General features: G+C 45.4%; 1 protein-coding gene across 4 annotated transcripts in view; it reads right to left on the bottom strand.

Annotated features, from left to right (window-relative positions):
- Window positions 1-19669, bottom strand: part of GABPB1 (GA binding protein transcription factor subunit beta 1) — a 368057-nt gene that overhangs the window by 310172 nt on the left and 38216 nt on the right. For all 4 annotated transcript variants that reach the window (XM_069222548.1, XM_069222545.1, XM_069222547.1 and 1 more), the window contains exon 2: window positions 6865-7015. In XM_069222548.1, coding sequence (XP_069078649.1) covers window positions 6865-6945 — 81 coding nt within the window. In that variant the 5' untranslated portion in view covers window positions 6946-7015. The remainder of the gene's footprint in view (window positions 1-6864; window positions 7016-19669) is intronic.

Below are 19669 nucleotides of genomic sequence, written 5' to 3'. Positions count from 1 at the left end.
GTGCAGTCTGGTGCATTCATTAGTATAATGACTTGGAGGCATGATGTCATCGGAATCAAGAGTGTGGAACTTGTACACAGTTTTTGCTGACCCTAAGATTTGATGCTCCAGTTCTTTGCAGTAAACACAATCTTGCGGTGGGGTGGCTTCTATTTTCTAAGAAGTCATTTCTCTGATACACATACTTTTCCTCTTGCTTACCATTTTAAGTGTTGACGCTGGATTTTCTATTGATGGGACACAGTCACCATGCATCATCCTTACAAACAGCACCACCATTATAAGCCAAATGGTCAGTGAAAATAATGTGAGTCACACTCAAGTGCAAGGTGGTTTTGTGTATTCTTACACACCAGTTAGAAATGTATTCCATTTATTTTGCAATGGAAGCTTTTCATTACTTTCTTTTCACTGACTAGGTAGACCTTCTAATGCCAAATCATTTAAGTGAACTGTCACATTCCGATCATTTTGAATCTTGGGAAATACAGACACTGGAACATTCAGAATTTTTATTTGATTCACTTTTAAATGAACAGGCAGTGCACTTGATAATGTCAAAATATCTTCTGTTGTTTTAATGCTTAGTGCTTGTTGATCTGATCTATGCTTTGGATGGACTGCTCTTCACTGTTGTGAAGGGTATCAGAGTGGGACACATTCTGGCCAGGTTGATAGTTGCACAGTCAGTGGTGGTTTTGAAAGGCAGCCGTACAGGATGGATAATATGATATGGTGTTACTGTGTCCACTGACAGCAAGCTTGTACTCTTTCTCTGGGGGTAACAATCCCTGCTCTTGTTCTTTTCGTCTACAGAACCAATACAGGATCTCAATAGGTTGAACGGAGCTCTTCCTTTAATCCCAACCAAGAGCTCACTAAACATCAAATAGCTAGACAGTCACTAGATATACGACTGGAGTTTTAGTATTATAAAGACCATCGAGAGTATGCTTTAAATCCTGCAACAAAGTGAGACATGATTGATCACGCAGGCAACTCACTCCTGGAAGGTCTGGTACATATTTTATATCTCAAACAGAGAGCCATTAGACAATACATGTAATGGCATATTTCTTAAAGTTCTCTGTGCACTAAGCAGTTTCCAAACCTATGGCTCACAATTATCTAAGACAGTGGTTCCCAACCTGTGGTCCGGGGACCCCTGGGGCTCCTCGAAGCCTTCTCAGAGGGGTCCGCAAGAGCCTAGAAAATTAAAAAAATATTAACAAATATTGACAAATTAGGTCCCCAGCTTCCAGTAATGACTCAGGCAGGGGTCCCTGGATTCCCATGATCATTCGGTGGGTGACCCTGGGTTCCATTAATGTTAAAGTGGGGGTCCACAGAAATCAAAAGGTTGGGAACCACTGATCTAAGACACTCGCAGTCATGGCTTGTTTTAACTTGCCAATCACTTTCTTGTTGCTCTATTTTGACTATGTGCAACCGGGTACGAATTGGAGACTTACCCCGACCTTAGCAAGTGCCTCTGCTAATGCTCTAGAGCAGTGGTTCCCAATCTGTGTGCCGCAGCACCCTGTTGCACCTTCAAAACTAGCCAGGGACGTGCGAAAACGGTTTGGGAACCACTGCGTTAGGACAACACCTTTCGATCTATGCAATGTAACGGTATAACAAAGACCAAGATGTGAATGCGTGTTATCACTTTGTTCCTGGGGAATGAATAAGGAGGTATGCCTGTCGGATTTTTATTTGAAATATTGACGTTTGGCACTTGTTTGGTATTTATTTCAGGATAAAGTGACGTACCAAACTTGAAATGTTATGCATATTTATTCCAGAAGGGGGAGACCTTACATCAAACATCTGAAGAACAACTTAACATGAAAACTTGCAACGTGCTACAATTTCTGTTATTTGTTGTGACTGAAATGTATTGAAGTGATGTCAGTTCATTACAGCCTGTATTAGTCGGTTTGTGAAAACTAATTCTGAAACTCCACATCAGAGGTTATCTGGTTCCAGTCCTGGGCTAACCACTTAAAATTCATTCTAAATTGTTGCTCAGTCAGTGTATTTGTTTCAATGTACATCAAATTCCAATGACTCACCGCTGATCTAGAGCGGTGCAGATACCCACTTCTTTCACATATGCCCAGAGACTGCATACCACTCTGACTTGCTTTGGCCAATTCTTTATTGCTCTCGAGTCCAGGGTTCTGCCCACAGGCTTCAGAGAAGCATGTGACTTATGTATCAGAGCACACCAAAGGCACTACTTGAACAAATAAAGTTTTTTATGAAACAAATATTCTATATTTATTTGGCTACAGCCATGATTATAAAACCCGCATCGGCTCCATCCCCAATTATTATCAGGGAGAAACATAAAAGTACGTACAAGGCTGGTCCTACGTCATCCCCACCTGCCCAAAAAAAGTAAGATAAACGGGAACCGCGGCCAACAGCGAATAGGTCAAGGGAGCTGCTGGTCTAAAAAGTTTGGGAACCATTGCTCTAGTGGTAAATGTTGACCCTTGATCATAATGAAACGTATTTAATGGGCTTCCCAAGTATGTTATGACTGTGCAAGCAATAGCCTGCTGCTGAGGCCACACCCACATAACTGTTCTCTGCTACTATTTGTATTATATCTACTAAAGAATCAGCATTATCCAACTATGCTATACTATTTGAATGGGAAGCTCTGTTTTTTTTCAATGGCATTTGATTGTGGTCATACAATTGTAGAATGCTTTATTTTTTGACAAATGTCGCATTTTAGTATGTACTGTTTGGTTTGTTTTGTCATTAAAGACCACCTTGTGGAAGGCATAATGTTGCGGACTACTACATCACATGCAGAGCCTATGGCTTCATGAACTGCTTTAGGTTTAATCTATTTCGTTCAATTGAATGTAGCATTTTAGGTATGTTGAATGTAGGGAGGCCATCTTGTCCCATGGAGTACTTGTACCTCTATGAAAAGCCAGGAAGTGGGGCTTTTTTGTGTGATGATCGGACTGCTGAACATACATCTGGGTCAATATTGGTCTTTGACCAGTCTTAGCTGCTATTCTGCAAACCTTCACAGCAGATTTTGCAGTCTGGTTAGGCACGTAACTGTCTTTTGAGTCAACTCCCTCACTTTTGTGGGCCAGAGTGTGCTAGACCTCCACCAACAGACGTTGTTGGAAGGCAGCCAGCCAAGCTCAAAGCTTTAGCTTTTATGGTCTTTCCTTGTAACTCTCTCTAATCATTGATACTCCCAAACGTTTAAGTCAACCTTGTTTTCCTGCACAGGAAATTATGAACTTGATACAAATAAGGTAGTAGCAGATGTTAGCTGTTTAGAAGGCTCAGAGAAGTACATTTAAGTCTACAATTTGTGCTGTTAATCACCTAAGGGGGCTTCACTTTCGTTAATTTTTAAATGTTGACCCTTCAACTCTCCCTTGCACTGTAGCACAAGCCTTGTAATTTTGCTGTTTTGTACCAGTTGCTGAGCCATCAGTAGAGAAACCATCATGATAGTCATGCAATTGTCTTGTCGACAGGGCCTCAGGTATTAAATGTTGACAATGTAAGAATTCTTGTGTTCTTAATGTAGGACGATATTCAAACTGTATACCAAAACTGCCAAGACTTGTGGCACACTGCACCTAATGGTATTAAGCTACTACAATTCGCTTCTTTCTTTGGGATGTGGATTACTTTTCAGCAATTGCAATTTGCACAACAGTATTTTTTCTACTGGAGTAAATCACTCCTCTGTTACAGTGTAGGAGGCTGGCCTGGCTTATAGTGGGTACCTGCTGGTACTTACACCTTGTGCCAGGTCCAATTATCCCTTATTAGTAGATTAGTAGTGTTCTAGCAGCTTTGGCTGATAGAGGTAGCCATAGCAGAGCAGCTTAGTCTGAACTAGGAGACATGCAAAGCTCCTATCATACAACTTATATCATATAGCACTATATCATAAGAAACACAATACTCAGAGTTACTAAAAATAAAGGAACTTTATTTTAGTGACAATATGCCAAAAGTGTCCCAGAGGATATACTCCCTTAGGAGGTAAGTGAAATACACAAAATATACACACAAACCAAAATCAGGTAAGTAAACAGTTAGAAAAGTTGTACAAACACTGTAGAATACAATAGAATGCAATAGGCCTAGGGGCAACACAAACCATATACTCCAAAAGTGGGATGCGAACCACGAATGGACTCCAAGCCTAGTGTAGTGTGTAGAGGGTCGCTGGGAGTGTAAGAAAACACTAAGGGTGTCCAAGATACCCCACCCCAGAAACACAGGAAAGTCGCGAAAGGGGATTCTGCAAGGACAACAACTGACTGCAAAGCACTGAAGACGGATTCCTGGACCTGAGGACCTGTAAAGGAAGGGGACCAAGTCCAAGAGTCACACAAGTGTCCAGGGGGGCAGGAGCCCACTAACCCCCCGATGAACGTGCAAAAGGGCTGCCTCCGGGTGGAAGAAGCTGAAGATTCTGCAACAACCGAAGGTGCCAGGAACTTCTCCTTTGCACAGAAGATGTCCGACGGCGTGCTGGAGGATTCAGAGTTGTTTCCATGCAGAAAGATCGCAAACAAGCCATGCTAGCTGCAAGAGGCACGTTTGAAGAAAATGGGTGCTGCCCGGGCCCAGGAAAGACCAGGAGGGCGCCCCTTGGAGGAGGAGACAGAGGGGACGCTCATCAGCACAGAGAGCCCACGCAGAAGCAGGCAGCACCCGCAGAAGCACTTGAACAGGCATTCAAGAAATCTGAGCACAGCGGTCGTCTCAACACTACAAAAGAGGGTCCCACGAAGTTGGTGGTCAACTCAGCGAGTTGAGCAATGCAGGACGGAGTGCTGGGGACCTGGGCTGTGCTGTGCACAAAAGATTCCTTGCAAAAGTGCACAGAAGCCCTAGCAGCTTCAGATCACGCAGTATACAGAATTACTGTCTGGGGTGGGAAGGCAAGGACTTACCTCCACCAAATTTGGACAGAAGGACCACTGGACTGACGGGGTCACTTGGATCCAGCTCCAGTGTTCGAGGGACCACGCTCAAGGTGAGAGGGGACCCAGAGGACCGGTGATGCAGAAGTTTGATGCCTGCGTTAGCAGGGGGAAGATTCCGTCGACCCACAGGAGATTTCTTCTTGGCTTCCAGAGCAGGGTGAAGGCAGACAGCCCTCAGAGCATGCCCCACCAGGAAACAGTCGAGAAAGCCGGCAGGATTAGGCGCTACAATGTTGCTGGTAGTCATCTTGCTACTTTGTTGCAGTTTTGCAGGCGTCCTGGAGCAGTCAGTGGTCGATCCTTGGCAGAAGTTGAAGAGGGAAATGCAGAGGAACTCTGGTGAGCTCTTGCATTCGTTATCTGAAGAGAAACCCACAGGAGAGACCCTAAATAGCCCTCAGAGGAGGATTTGCCACCTAACCAGGTAAGCACCTATCAGGAGGGGTCTCTGACGTCACCTGCTGGCACTGGCCACTCAGATGGCAGAGGTCTGGGACACACTGGAGGAGCTCTGGGCACCTATTCTGATCACCAAAATGGAAGTTATTTCAGATTGGTAACTTTTCTGTTTATAGTATGTCTTATTCCCACTATTAGGGCATCTGTACATGTTATGGTTTTCAATCTTTCTTGGAAAATATAAGTGTGATCATCTGGTAAAAGGCTTTTTGCATATTATGGCAAATTTGTTCTAGCGGAAGTCAGGAATACTGTTGCTCCTAATTCCAGAATGAAGCTGAGAGGCTCAAGAGTCACCAGTTACGAATTGTGGAGTTTAAATTGAAAATTTCAGGGGCAGAAGACGGATTCCGTTCATAAAAAAAGCGGTAAGAACACATATTAAAATGTAACTCCGTGGTGCCAAACAATTCGAAACAATTTTGTGAACGCATTTATTTTTCCTCTGCCTTAAAAGAGAATTGTGGCTCTTCATTTTAACCATTAATAGCAACCCAACCAAAACTGTACAAAACTAAATAAATATATATCAAGCATTATCACAAGCAAAGAAGCCATTGTGATACAAGAGGTACATGAAGGTTTAAATGTTAGACAAAATAGGAAAGTGAGCAGTAATTAAATGAATATTTTAAAAGTTACTACTGCTCTTAAAAATGGAATTTAAAATGTCATTTAAAAATTACTACTATTTTTATACTCGCACAAGAGAAGGACAAAAAGAGTGTGTAAATGTGCAGCATCTCTAAAGCTCCTCCTTCAGTTCCTTCTACCTACCAGTCACACTGTGTTCCTCATGATATACTGGCACAATATTACATACAGCTTTTCAAATCACATTCAGCAACAGCAGATAATGAGTCAATTTCACCATTTTAAATGCAAATTTTAGTGGCTATGGTCACAAGAACAAAAAAGTCATTAAAAGAGCAAATGTCACGCATATTACTTTAGAATAATGCATTTCGGGTCATTTTACGGCACTACCGCAATGCTTGAGATTGTCAAGCAAAAGAACTGTGTCCTGAACTGCTGTAAATCCTTCTAATTCCAGTTTCTCACTTTGCTAGGTATGCCCTGAGTCATGCTTATCAAAGGCCACAAGGTGGTACTGGTGTACAACTGGAGATATAGCATTCTCAATATATTACAATATTTATTTGGTTCCCTCGTCTTCCTCGCTTGATTTTGCTTGCGAGAAAGCGTCACTCATAGTCTGTGAAATGTCACTCATAATTACACTGAAATTATGAAAATGTCACAAATAACAATCTGAAACCGTGGAAGCTATGCATTATTAGTCTTCTGTTCAATGTGTTTCATATGAAAGTTACCTTCTAATTAAATACTGAACCTACTGCTTACATCAGTTTATAAATACACTTACAGATTGGTAAAGAAAGAACTGACTGACCTGATGATTCAAATGGTGGCCTTCTCTGGGAGAGTGAGCATTGTCCAGCCTGGGATCTGCTATGTAGAGGATGGACTGCATACCTGGATGGAAATCTCTACAAAGAGGAGAAGCAAGACCGCCCAGGAAGCAGCACTAGAAGATGAGGAATCTAGGAAAATGGCAAAGAAAATCAATGTATTAAATTTATTGGACGGTATGGAAATTGTAGATGGAAAGGGACTTGTCTTCAGGCAGTTAACATATTTCAAAAAGCAGAGCTCTAATGCTCCAGAGCTTGAGATTCCACACAGACTGCATTCCAGTCTAAAACAAGTCAAACACTCAATCAACACTAAGGAAATCGATGATCCCTATCAATTGAAGCAAAGCGGCTCTACCAAAACTGGACACAGGCAATACTTCGGTTCATTTATGAAAAGCCAAGTATTCATGAAAACATATGCAAAGCATAAAAATGAATGGAGTCTTACAACTAACATGGATAAAAGTATATTAGAGACTTAGGGCCTGATTCTAACTTTGGAGGACGGTGTTAAACCGTCCCAAAAGTGGCGGATATACCACCGACCGTATTACGAGTCCATTATATCCTATGGAACTCGTAATACGGTAGGTGGTATATCCGCCACTTTTGGGACGGTTTAACACCGTCCTCCAAAGTTAGAATCAGGCCCTTAATGTACACTGTTTCTATGGATGCTTTATATATTAACAGAGCTGACAGTATAGGTTGAGGCCTAATGCGCTTCACTTGGGGCCTAGTGTTAATTTTCATTTGAAAACAAGAACCCCAGAAAAATATATTTTTTTAACGTTTTTAAACGTTTATATAGTGATTATAAGTGCAAACCTAAGAGTATATATGCAGCAGCTTATAGACGGTAGACACCATATTTTTAAGCAGCATTGGTGGAATTGTATATATAGAGTTGAATCAGAGACAGACTATTAATCAGAATTTTTTTTAGCATGCTGTCAGAATCTGCAGGACATGATGTGAAGCTTAGAGCTATTGATCCGCCCACAGAGTGGACCAGTTTTAGCATTGTAAGTGAAATTAAAATGTATTTTGCTCAAAGTTGGCTTATAAGAACCCAGGTTATTGCCAACTTGTCTTAACAAATGTTACATTGGCGTCGGTCCACAGTGAAAAAAGTGTGAAGGGTCGAGTAGAGAGGGCCCTAATATGGGCCAGCGGTGAACGGAGATTGCTGATCCTCCCTGTACCTTTCAAGGCACAGGTAAGGAATCTTGTACGTAGTATGCAAATGAAAGCAAGTAGGATTTTGGTGGCATTAAAAGAAGGAGAAGTAGTTTTGTGTCCAAGGGAGTGAGATTGTTTTTATCCATTATCAAAAGAAACTGGTTTGTGAACAAGTGTGTGTGGACAACCACATCTATTTTAAAACACCTTTATTTGCCTAACTCATATTTAGTTTTCCTGTCAGAAAAAGGATGTGATTGTAATTGTCCTGGTGTAAGGAAATGCCTCCTTGGCATGGTTACCCCCTAACGTTTTGCCTTCGCTGATGCTAAGTTTTGATTGAAAGTGTGCTGGGACCCTGCTAACCAGGCCCCAGCACCAGTGTTCTTTCCCTAAACTGTACCTTTGTTTCCACAATTGGCACAACCCTGGCACTCAGATATGTCCCTTGTAACTGGTACCCTTAGTACCAAGGGACCTGATGCCAGGGAAGGTCTCTAAGGGCTGCAGCATGTCGTATGCCACCCTGGGGACCCCACACTCAGCACATGCACACTGCAACACAGCTTGTGTGTGCTGGTGGGGAGAAAAAGACTAAGTCGACATGGCACTCCCCTCAGAGTGCCATGACAACCTCACACTGCCTGTGGCATAGGTAAGTCATCCTCCCCCCCCCCCCCCCCCCCCAGGCCTTACAGCCCTAAGGCAGGGTGCACTATACCACAGGTGAGGGCATATGTGCATGAGCACTATGCCCCTACAGTGTGTAAGCAAAACCTCAGATATTGTAAGTGCAGGGTAGCCATAAGAGGATATGGTCTGGTAATTCGTCAAACATGAACTCCACAGTTCCATAATGGCTACACTGAAATCTGTGAAGTTTGGTATCAAACTTCTCAGCACAATAAATGCACACTGATGCCAATGTGCAATTTATTTTACCATGCACCAAGAGGGCATCTTAGAGATGACCCCTGAATACCAATCCAACTTCTAGTGTGGGGCTGACCAGTTTCTAACAGCCTGCCACAACCAGACGAGTTGCTGACCACATGGGGTGAGTGCCTTTGTCACTCTGTGGCCAGGAACAAAGCCTGCACTGGGTGGAGGTGCTTCACACCTCCCACTGCAGGAACTGTAACACCTGGTGGTGAGCCTCAAAGGCTCACCCCCTTTGTTACAGCATCCCAGGGCATCCAGCTAGTGGAGATGCCCGCCCCTCTGCCCACTGCCCCCCACTTTTGGCGGCAAGGCTGGAGGAGATAATTAGGAAAACAAGGAGGAGTCACCCACCAGTCAGGACAGCCCCTAAGGTGCCCTGAGCTGAGGTGACCCCTGCCTTTAGAAATCCTCCATCTCAGTTTTGAAGGATTCCCCCAGTAGGATTAGGGATGTGCCCCCCTCCCCACAGGGAGGAGGCACAAAGAGGGTGTAGCCACCCTCCAGGACAGAAGCCATTGCTACTGCCCTCCCAGACCTAACCTCACCCCTAAATTTAGTATTTAGGGGCACCCCAGAACCCAAGAAATCAGATTCCTGCAACCTGAACTACAAAGAAGGACTGCTGACCTACAAGCTTCCAGAGACGACGGACGTCGACAATTGCTTTGGCCCAAGCCCTACATGCCTGTCTCCAGAGTTGAAAACCTGCAACCAGCGATGCATCCAATAGGGACCAGCGACCTCTGAAGCCTCAGAGGACTGCCCTGACCCCCAGGACCAAGAAACTCCTGTGAGCAGCAACTCTGCTCAACAACAGCTACAAATTTACAACAAAGAAGCAACTTTCAAAGAATTCACTCTTCTCGCCGGAAGAGTGAGATTTCACACTCTGCACCCCACGCCCCCGGCTCGAGATCCAGAGAACAAACACTGCAGGGAGGACTCCCCGGCGACTGCGACCCTGTGAGTAGCCAAAGACCACCCCCCCTAAACACCTACAGCGACGCCTGCAAAGAGAATCCAGAGGCTCCCCCTGACCGCGACTGCCTGTAACAAGGGACCCGGCGCCTGGACCGGCACTGTACCTGTAGCCCCCAGGACCTGAAGGAACCGAACCTCAGTGCAAGAGTGACCCGCAGGCGACCCTCTGCCTAGCCCAGGTGGTGGCTGTCCTGAGAAGCCACCCCTGTGCCTGCCTGCATCGCTAGAGTGACCCCTGAGTCCCTCCATTGTTTCCTATCTACAACCCGATGCCTGCTTTGCACACTGCACCCAGCCGCCCCTGTGCCGCTGAGGGTGTGTTTTGTGTGCCTACTTGTGCCCCCCCCCGAGGACGCGGGTACTTACCTGCTGGCAGACTGGAACCGGAGCTCCCCTGTTCTCCATAGGCGAGTATGTGTTTTGGCACCTCTTTGACCTCTGCACCTGACCGGCCCTGAGCTGCTGATGTGGTAACTTTGGGGTTGCCTTGAACCCCTAACGGTGGGCTGCCTATGCCCAGGAACTGAGACTTGTAGGTGTCTTACTTACCTCACAATCTAACCTTTACTTACCTACCCCAGGAACTGTTGAATTTTGCACAGTGTCCACTTTTAAAATAGCTTATTGTCATTTTTACAAAGACTGTATATGATATTGCTTTAATTTAAAGTTCTTAACTTGCCTGTGTGGAGTACCTTGCATTTTATATATTAACTTCAAATCTTGAACCTGTGGTTCTTAAAATAAAGATATTTTCCTATATAAAAACCTATTGGCCTGGAGTGAAGTCTTTGAGTGTGTGTTCCTCATCTATTGCCAGTGTGTGTATAACAAATGCTTAACACTACCCTCTGATAAGCCTACTGCTCAACCACACTACCACAAAATAGAGCATTAGAATTATCTAATGTTGCCACTATTTTACCTCTAAGGGGAACTCTTGGACCCTGTGCACACCATTTCTTACTTTGAAATAGTATATACAGACCTGGGCAATCGAAATTTCACGATATCCTTATTGAGAGGTCCTGTAGATTACAAATCATAATTTCAGACACCGGTCTCACAAAAATACTCATGAATCCTGGTGAGACAACGAACACAGCTTGTTCTGTGGGTTTTGGTTGTAGAAGGGCTTCAGTGTGTTACTCAAAGTAAAAAAAAAAAGATTTGTTTAAAAAAAAAAAAATCCAATACATTATTTTCCCAAAGTATTTGTGCACAGGAACAATAGTATATAGAAGAGCTGCAAAGAACATGAGTAGGCAGTGAATCAAAAAACCTGGAAGTTTTGCTACCCGTGCACAACGGACTACCATCATACATTTTGTAGTTGAAATACATTTTACGTTATTTCAACCACAATCCAGTAACTCAGGCTTTATTAAGTGTGTTAATCAGCTCACACAGCTGTATACGGCTGCAATGAGATCAGTGCGATATGGGTCTTGGACTACAGCAGTAACAACTATTTATAGGGAAACTGATTTCTGGGTGATACCAGGAGGAAGCCAGAGTAGTGGAGGCTGAAGTCAGGTTTACCCTTAAGGACCAAAAACGGGAGCGTCAGAATTTTCAGAGTCTCAAGCAAGTTTAATGTTCGTGCAAAACAGATCTGGTTGCCTCTTCACTGACCAGACAAGTAGACCAGTTTTAAAGTTAATGTATGGTTGCAGAAAACACAGATGCTTCCTAAAGAAATTATATTTGGAATGGATTTGTGTGTTCTGGGCCCAAGTATCATGTTTGGGCCTGACAGGGAGCATATGGTTATCCTGTAAACCCTTCAGTTGTTGTCACAGTTATTGTGCCCTTTTCTACTGATTGACATCACTGTCTTTGTCAGTAACAGATTTGTTGAGTATTTGTAGGAGAGTGGACATTGTGGATTTGAAGAGTGAATGTTTAAATAAGCTTAGTCTTTCAGAGGAGCTACAGAACAGGGTGGTCCCAGAGTGCCGAACTTCTTTCCTGCACCACCAAGAGTAGCATTGATAGGACCTCATCCAGGAGATGAGTCAGGAGCCTTGTTGTCTCAAGGGCTAGACAACAAAGCACAAGACTAGCACAAGACTAGCTCAAGCCAACGGCAGGCCCTATGTCATCTCTGCAGCCAGGTACGTGAATAGGGAAGGGGGAAAATCAACAAGACCCAATCTGTGTCTCACCTATTTATATTCCTGATCACTTAGGAAGATGAAGGAAACCTGCAGGTAGTTCACTGCCCTGCTCTGTGGAACCTCCAAGAGCACTGATAAGTGGGGTCGTAGGACTATGTGTGCCCGAGAATGATTTAAATATATTATAAGTAGTTTCCACTCCAATGACCCAGCTACCAAATGGACAGGGATAACCATGAAGTCCAAGAATGCAGTCTCTACTGGCCTTCTCACTCAGGGATAATATTTATAATAAATATCGAACTATGGCAGATATTTAACTGTTCATATATTTTAGTATATTTTATTTATGTATTGTTATTGGACCGAGCAAGACTGGTGGAGACTTTGAAGATCCTGTATTCCTCCATCATAAAGAAATACATCAGAGTACCATGTACTTCTATAGGATGTATAGGCCCATGTTAATGAGATATAGTACTATTAATGACAAGCGCCACAGAGCAATGGTTGTCCAATGTGGGGAACAATGTGAAACATGAATAATTTGGATCCTTGCATCAAGAAATTTTACATGAATGGTCTGCAATTAATCCATACATTTGGAGAATAAACAGTTGAAGCAGAATATCACATTTTTGTATTTTCTTTTCAGAATAGGTAAATGCTGACAACCAGATATGGTGAACAGTTAGTATGTGCATGTGGCAGAGTGGAGGTGCTATGTAGACTGACATCAAGAATGAGGGTACGAAGGTTAAGTTTGATTGGGACACATTTTGAATATGCATACGATAGACTACCCAATGCCTCCTTGTTAGTTCAGAAAGATAAGTGGTACCATCTCCATTAACTTTGGAGAAATAAGTGAGTGACACTGTGTTGTGAGAGTGTGTCACAATGTCATGGGAAGTCGAAACATTATCTGCCACTTGTCCAACTGTAAGATATCTTAATTTCACAATTGTCTAGTTGTGAAACTAAAATATGATAGCCAGTTAATTAATTAGCAAGCTTATGTGCCATATGAATGTTATTGCAAAGCATACACTGTGATATTACGTTTCCATGTACACTTACCTCTTTTGTGTGGGAACTGAGGTTGAAGTTGATGGTTGTGGTGTGCTGAATGCTTAGTACCGCAAGACAGGTTGGGAAGTTTAAATTAACCATCTGTAGGTAGTAATGTGTGAGCATATACTTTCTGCTAAGTATGGAGTCTAGGTAGCAATTTGGAGAAGAGGATGTAGTACCCATCTGCTTGTTGTTGGGTAGATAAATGCTGGTTGTGCGAGAGAGAGAGAGAGAGAGAGAGAGAGAGAGAGAGAGAAAGAGAGAGAGAGAGAGAGAGAAAAAAAAAAAAAAAAAAAAAAACACAAAGCAGTACCCAGTATCTATGGTTGCATGGCATACAGAGTTGGAAAAGAGGTACACTGACACTAGAGGTTGTATGTGTGGAGTACCCCTTGATATGAAAAGTTGGGGTAATGTAGTACCCAGTCATAAGTTATAGGAGAGAGTACTTTTCTGGGTGCTAACTTGGAGAATAGTAATGCCCTGTTGTGCAAGATTGCATTGGAAGTATGCTGTAGAGTGAAAATATGGGAAAGTGTGGTACCCTGTCATGAAAAGTTGCATGGGGAAGCATCCTGTGGTGTGTTGTGTGAGAGAAGAAAAGTGCCATGTTGCAAGAGAAAGTACTCCAGGGTGTGAAAACATGGTGAAGTGTAGTCCCCGTGGTGTTGTGGGTAAAATCACAAGTTCTGTCTGAGGGTACTCCAAGACCAGTCGTCATTCTGTACAAATGGGAAGATCTGACAGGTCTGTGGTACTGGAGGCAGAGTTCGTTTGTGATGGGTTTTATTCAGTTTATGGATAATGGAGCCAATCAATGTTGTGTTTGGATTGTAACATTTAATGTAGCTCTAGTGCCTTGTGAGTACTTCTTTACCTGTTGACATTATCTGATGTCAAGGGTGATACCGATGGATTGCTCTAGTGTGTGATTGTTGCATCAATACATGTCTACTGGAGACTGTGATCATTGTGTTTGGAAAATATCCCAACCTTTTCTGGTGCAGTACTCAGTGCAGGATGAGTGCTTGCTTCTGCCTAGCACTTAGTCATGTTAGTTTCTCGAATAAGTGTGACTGGGTGTGTGGATGGGCACCGACAGAGTAGGAAGTAAGCTGTGGTACTCCTGGCCGAACTCCACCATCCAAGGATATCCTGCACTTTCTATCCAATTTGACCTATTCTCATGAGTAGCTAATGCTCCCTGCCTAAATTCAACCCAAGGGCGTTTCGATGAGGAGGGCTGCATGGCTGATTCTCAAGATAGCAGAGCTGATCGGAGGTGGAAGCTGTGCATCAATTTACCAGCTTCCCTTACTGCCTCAAACCACAGCAGGGACCTCATCAGGGACTGAAGACACCAAAATATCGAGCAAAGGTGCAGCACACTTCTCCCCTAGCGACAAACTTCGTTGAGAAAAGTGCCAAATGAGCCCAAGAGGCTTGAGGCATACAGAAGAAAATGGCAGAGGCGCAATCACAGAGCTGGGATTGAGCTGCTTCATGCGTGATGGAATGCTGCACACATGATGTTGGTGAGGTGAGTTAGGGCGCAAGCAAACTGCCCTGTGATTTCAAGTCTGCCACTCTGTGCTTTGGCTTTTAAAATGCCCCAGGGCATTTCATCACTGTGGCCTGCAAAAGCAGACTGCCATACCCCTTTCCTGCCTTCCATGGTTGCCCAGGACTGAAGTCTCATCCCAGGCGGAGACCGCAAACACCATGAAATCGTATTTTGAGATCAAGGTACGCCTTTCCTTGAGTGGCAAACCCCGCTAGAAACAGCATCACCAGAATCTGTGTGGCCTGTGGCAAACTAAAAACAGGTGCGCCTCTACTGAACTAGCATTGAGCCATGGACCGCACTGCAGCACCCCGAGTGTGCAGTGTAGCCGAGGTGCAGTGTGGCAGGATGCAAACCCAACTACCCAGCAATTTCTGCCCTGTGCCAGAAATCCCAGCAGTGAAAACACCAGAGGTAGCTCCAACACTGAGGTTTACAGAAACGGACTACCAGGGGCTCGCAGACAGCTCAGCAGGGTGGCCCTGTACAGGTGATTGAACTGGTCAGCCCTATAACAACCTGAAATACAGACGCCCCTGCTGCACAACAACAAAACACGTGAGCTGGAGGGACTGCCGATGCTCCACTGCCCAGGAGGCCCCAAAATAGTTTAAGCCATAGGCAGTACCCCGTTAATGCAATTACTATACGAAACCGGGAGCTGGAACTGCACAGAACTTCCCTCCTCCTCACTACATCCCCCGCTCCTGGATTCTGCACTGTGCTGCGAATGGAAGACCTACAGTGCTGAACACCAGAGTCGCTGAGCAGAGAGACCTTGCTAGCGCCACCAGATGCCCCACTCCCTGGGCCTGGAGTTGTTGGGCTACTATGGGTAAATACTCTGAGAGGAAGAGGCTACTGACCCTTGCCCCTCCCACACATCTGCATCTACTACTATGAAAGAGGGGGCCCTGACTGTTGGATATCTGGATGAAGGTCATCATAAGGCAATGTTGTATAGCTATTTTAGCAATGTTTTTAGACATGTTATTTTAGCAACTAGGCCCAGCGTTTGAGCACTTCAGCCCAGTTACATTTTATTCAGCTTCATTCATTATTCTAGCAAAGGCCACATTCGCTGTGGTGTTTTCTTTTCTTTATCTAGATGTTCTTTCACCTAAGAAAGCATTACATTTCTAGCACTACATTCTTTTCACTTTGCGCTTTCCTCAAGGCTGAAGCCAGACACAGCTGGCGGCAAAGTGGTACATTGTGCTTCCAACATTCACAGTAACATACACATCCTTACGTTGGGACTTTTTCTCAGAACATCAGCTGTTTTATTATAAAATCACTTCTCTGTGCCATAGACGTTAGAAGGAGATTCCAGCCAGAGGACCATGACTGCATGCTGTTTGCTGATTGCCTTCGCTACAGCTGCTTGCTTAGACTACCAGATCCCTGGCCTACAATGGGATGGTATCTCTCTAGACAACAGGCTTCCTTGCTTAGGTATAGGGGATGATGTGTTCCCAGGGGAGAAACCTGAAGGGTGGAATAGGGCTTATCACGCTGAGCTCTAACATACCTTAGGTAAGAACCACATATATTACTCCTAGTGATAGTATGGTAGGGCTTTTCCTGTGCTTCACTCTTCTTGTCACCATTTTGCTTCTAGCGTGTTTTATCATACTAGTTATTGCAATTCATGCTATTTTATCTAAGAATGCAGCTAATTCAATAAACCTTACTGAACCACTCTCTGCCTCCGTTTGTCTTTGCATATATGAGACTAATATCACTGAGAGAAAAGGATGAGATATGATCGACCACGAATTCTGTCATGCGCCCGGTTGCCACAATCATTCCTGCTCTTGGGCAGAGATGAGGTGCTGCTAGTTAGCCGGAAAACCGGATTAGGCCGACAGTTGTCACATGGTGTGGGATTGGACTCAGTTCCCCAGATTTCAGGTGATTCTGTCACCTGAATCCAGCAGCCTCATTAGGATTATGACAGCCTACATGATATGGCGCCACCAATGTTTGGTTAGGCACTCATTTTCAGATCCTCCTGAGTATCTCTGGCTCACTACGTGCTACAGGGACCTCAATACTAAATACAGATATGTCAATGGTATTGAGGCTAGGTCGTACCTATCTAGAGCTGTAGGTTGTTCAAGCATGAAACTTAAAAGGATCAATATCCACTTGGTGTCCTTATCGCTGAACAGGTATATCCACCGTGGCGAACCCCCAACGGGTAGCAATTGCAGTAAACATGCAACAACCCCTCACTGCTAATTTGCTAGCAAACAGCCTTACAGCCCAGGGGGGTCCTGTAACATTTGTAGTGGAGGCTCATCCAGCCTACAGAACAGAAATATGTTATTCTTGGGTCACGTTTTCATCAGTTGATGGGAACACTAATACCTTTCATCACTACACACCTGCTAACATCCCTGCACATACAGAGCTTATGCATACTTAGAGATACGTCTATCTTAGCAAGACCATAACTGGCTTGATGGAACCCTACCACACACAGTATTACACGTTAGGTTAGGTCCCCTGAGCAATGATGGTGCTACCTGGCCTTTACTGGCCACGCATACACAGCATCCTGATGCAGCAACCTTGGCGTTAGCGGAGGTTCACTGCTTGTATGCTGAGTTTACAGCAACATACAGGCTGTTAGTACAGTTTGTGATGCAGACATTAAATACTAACTCAGCACGTGCTGCCCCAGTGCAAACACATCCAGTCATGCCAGGCATTCATCTTGCAACTGTAAATTAGATCATGGGTAAGGTACCTGTAAGGAAATGCCCCCTTGGCATGGTTACCCCCTGACTTTTTGCCTTTGCTGATGCTAAGTTATGATATGAAAGTGTGCTGAGGCCTGCTAACCAGCCCCCAGCACCAGTGTTCTTTCCCTAACCTGTACCTTTGTTTCCACAATTGGCACACCCTGGCACCCAGGTAAGTCCCTTGTAACTGGTACCCCTGGTACCAAGGGCACTGATGCCAGGGAAGGTCTCTAAGGGCTGCAGCATGTCTTATGCCACCCTGGAGACCCCCCACTCAGCACAGACACACTGCTTGCCAGCTTGTGTGTGCTAGTGGGGATAAAAAGACTACGTCGACATGGCACTCCCCTCAGGGTGCCATGCCAACCTCACACTGCCTATAGGTATAGATAAGTCACCCCTCTAGCAGGCCTTACAGCCCTAAGGCAGGGTGCACTATACCATAGGTGAGGGCATATGTGCATGAGCACTATGCCCCTACAGTGTCTAAGCAAAACCTTAGACATTGTAAGTGCAGGGTAGCCATAAGAGTATATGGTCTGGGAGTCTGTCATGCACAAACTCCACAGCACCATAATGGCTACACTGAAAACTATGAAGTTTGGTATCAAACTTCTCAGCACAATAAATGCACACTGATGCCAGTGTACATTTTATTGTAACATACACCCCAGAGCGCACCTTAGAGGTGCCCCCTGAAACCTTAACCGACTACCAGTGTGGGCTGACTAGTTTTAGCAGCCTGCCACACACCAGACATGTTGCTTGCCACATGGGGAGAGTGCCTTTGTCATTCTGTGGCTAGTAACAAAGCCTGTACTGGGTGGAGGTGTTTCTCACCTCCCCCTGCAGGAACTGTAACACCTGGCGGTGAGCCTCAAAGGCTCACCCCCTTTGTTACAGCACCCCAGGGCACTCCAGCTAGTGGAGTTGCCCGCCCCCTCCGGCCACGGCCCCAATTTTGGCGGCAAGGCCGGAGGAGATAATGAGAAAAACAAGGAGGAGTCACTGGCCAGTCAGGACAGCCCCTAAGGTGTCCTGACCTGAGGTGACTGATTTTTAGAAATCCTCCATCTTGCAGATGGAGGATTCCCCCAATAGGGATAGGAATGTGCCCCCCTCCCCTCAGGGAAAAGGCACAAAGAGGGTGTAGCCACCCTCAGGGCTAGTAGCCATTGGCTACTAACACCCCAGACCTAAACACACCCCAAAATTGAGTATTTAGGGGCCCCCAGAACACAGCAAGATAGATTCCTGGAACCTAAGACGAAGAAGGACTGCTGAGCTGAAAAACCTGCAGAGAAGACGGAGACGCCAACTGCTTTGGCCCCAGCTCTACCGGCCTGTCTCCCCACTTCTAAAGACACTGCTCCAGCGACGAGTTCCACAGGGTCCAGCGACCTCTGAAGCCTCAGAGGACTACCCTGCATCTAGAAGGACCAAGAACTCCCGAGGACAGCGGCTCTGTTCCACAAAGACTGCAACTTTGCAACAAAGAAGCAACTTTGAAACAACACACGTTTCCCGCCGGAAGCATGAGACCTTGCACTCTGCACCCGACGCCCCCGGCTCGACTTGTGGAGAACAAACACCACAGGGAGGACTCCCCGGGGACTACGAGACTGTGAGTAGCCAGAGTTGACCCCCCTGAACCCCCACAGCGACGCCTGCAGAGGGAATCCCGAGGCTCCCCCTGACCGCGACTGCCTGCTTCAAAGACCCGACACCTGGTAAGGACACTGCACCCACAGCCCCCAGGACCTGAAGGATCCGACCTCCAGTGCAGGAGCGACCCCCAGGTGGCCCTCTCCCTTGCCCAGGTGGTGGCTACCCCGAGGAGCCCCCCCCCCCCTTGCCTGCATCGCTGAAGAGACCTCTTGGTCTCCCATTGGATTACATTGCGAACCTGACGCCTGTTTGCACACTGCACCTGGCTGCCCCTGTGCCGCTGAGGGTGTACTTTTTGTGCTGATTTGTGTTCCCCCTCCCCCCCGGTGCCCTACAAAACCCCCATGGTCTGCCCTCCGAAGATGCGGGTACTTACCTGCTGGCAGACTGGAACCGGGGCACCCCCTTCTCCATTGAAGCCTATGCGTTTTGGGCACCACTTTGACCTCTGCACCTGACCGGCCCTGAGCTGCTGGTGTGGTAACTTTGGGCTACCTTG

This window comes from Pleurodeles waltl, chromosome 3_1, assembly GCF_031143425.1.
Source record: "Pleurodeles waltl isolate 20211129_DDA chromosome 3_1, aPleWal1.hap1.20221129, whole genome shotgun sequence".
In the NCBI taxonomy this organism is placed as follows: domain Eukaryota; kingdom Metazoa; phylum Chordata; class Amphibia; order Caudata; family Salamandridae; genus Pleurodeles; species Pleurodeles waltl.
The sequence above is the reverse complement of the archived record's forward strand: the minus strand, read 5'-3'. Positions and strand labels throughout refer to the sequence as shown.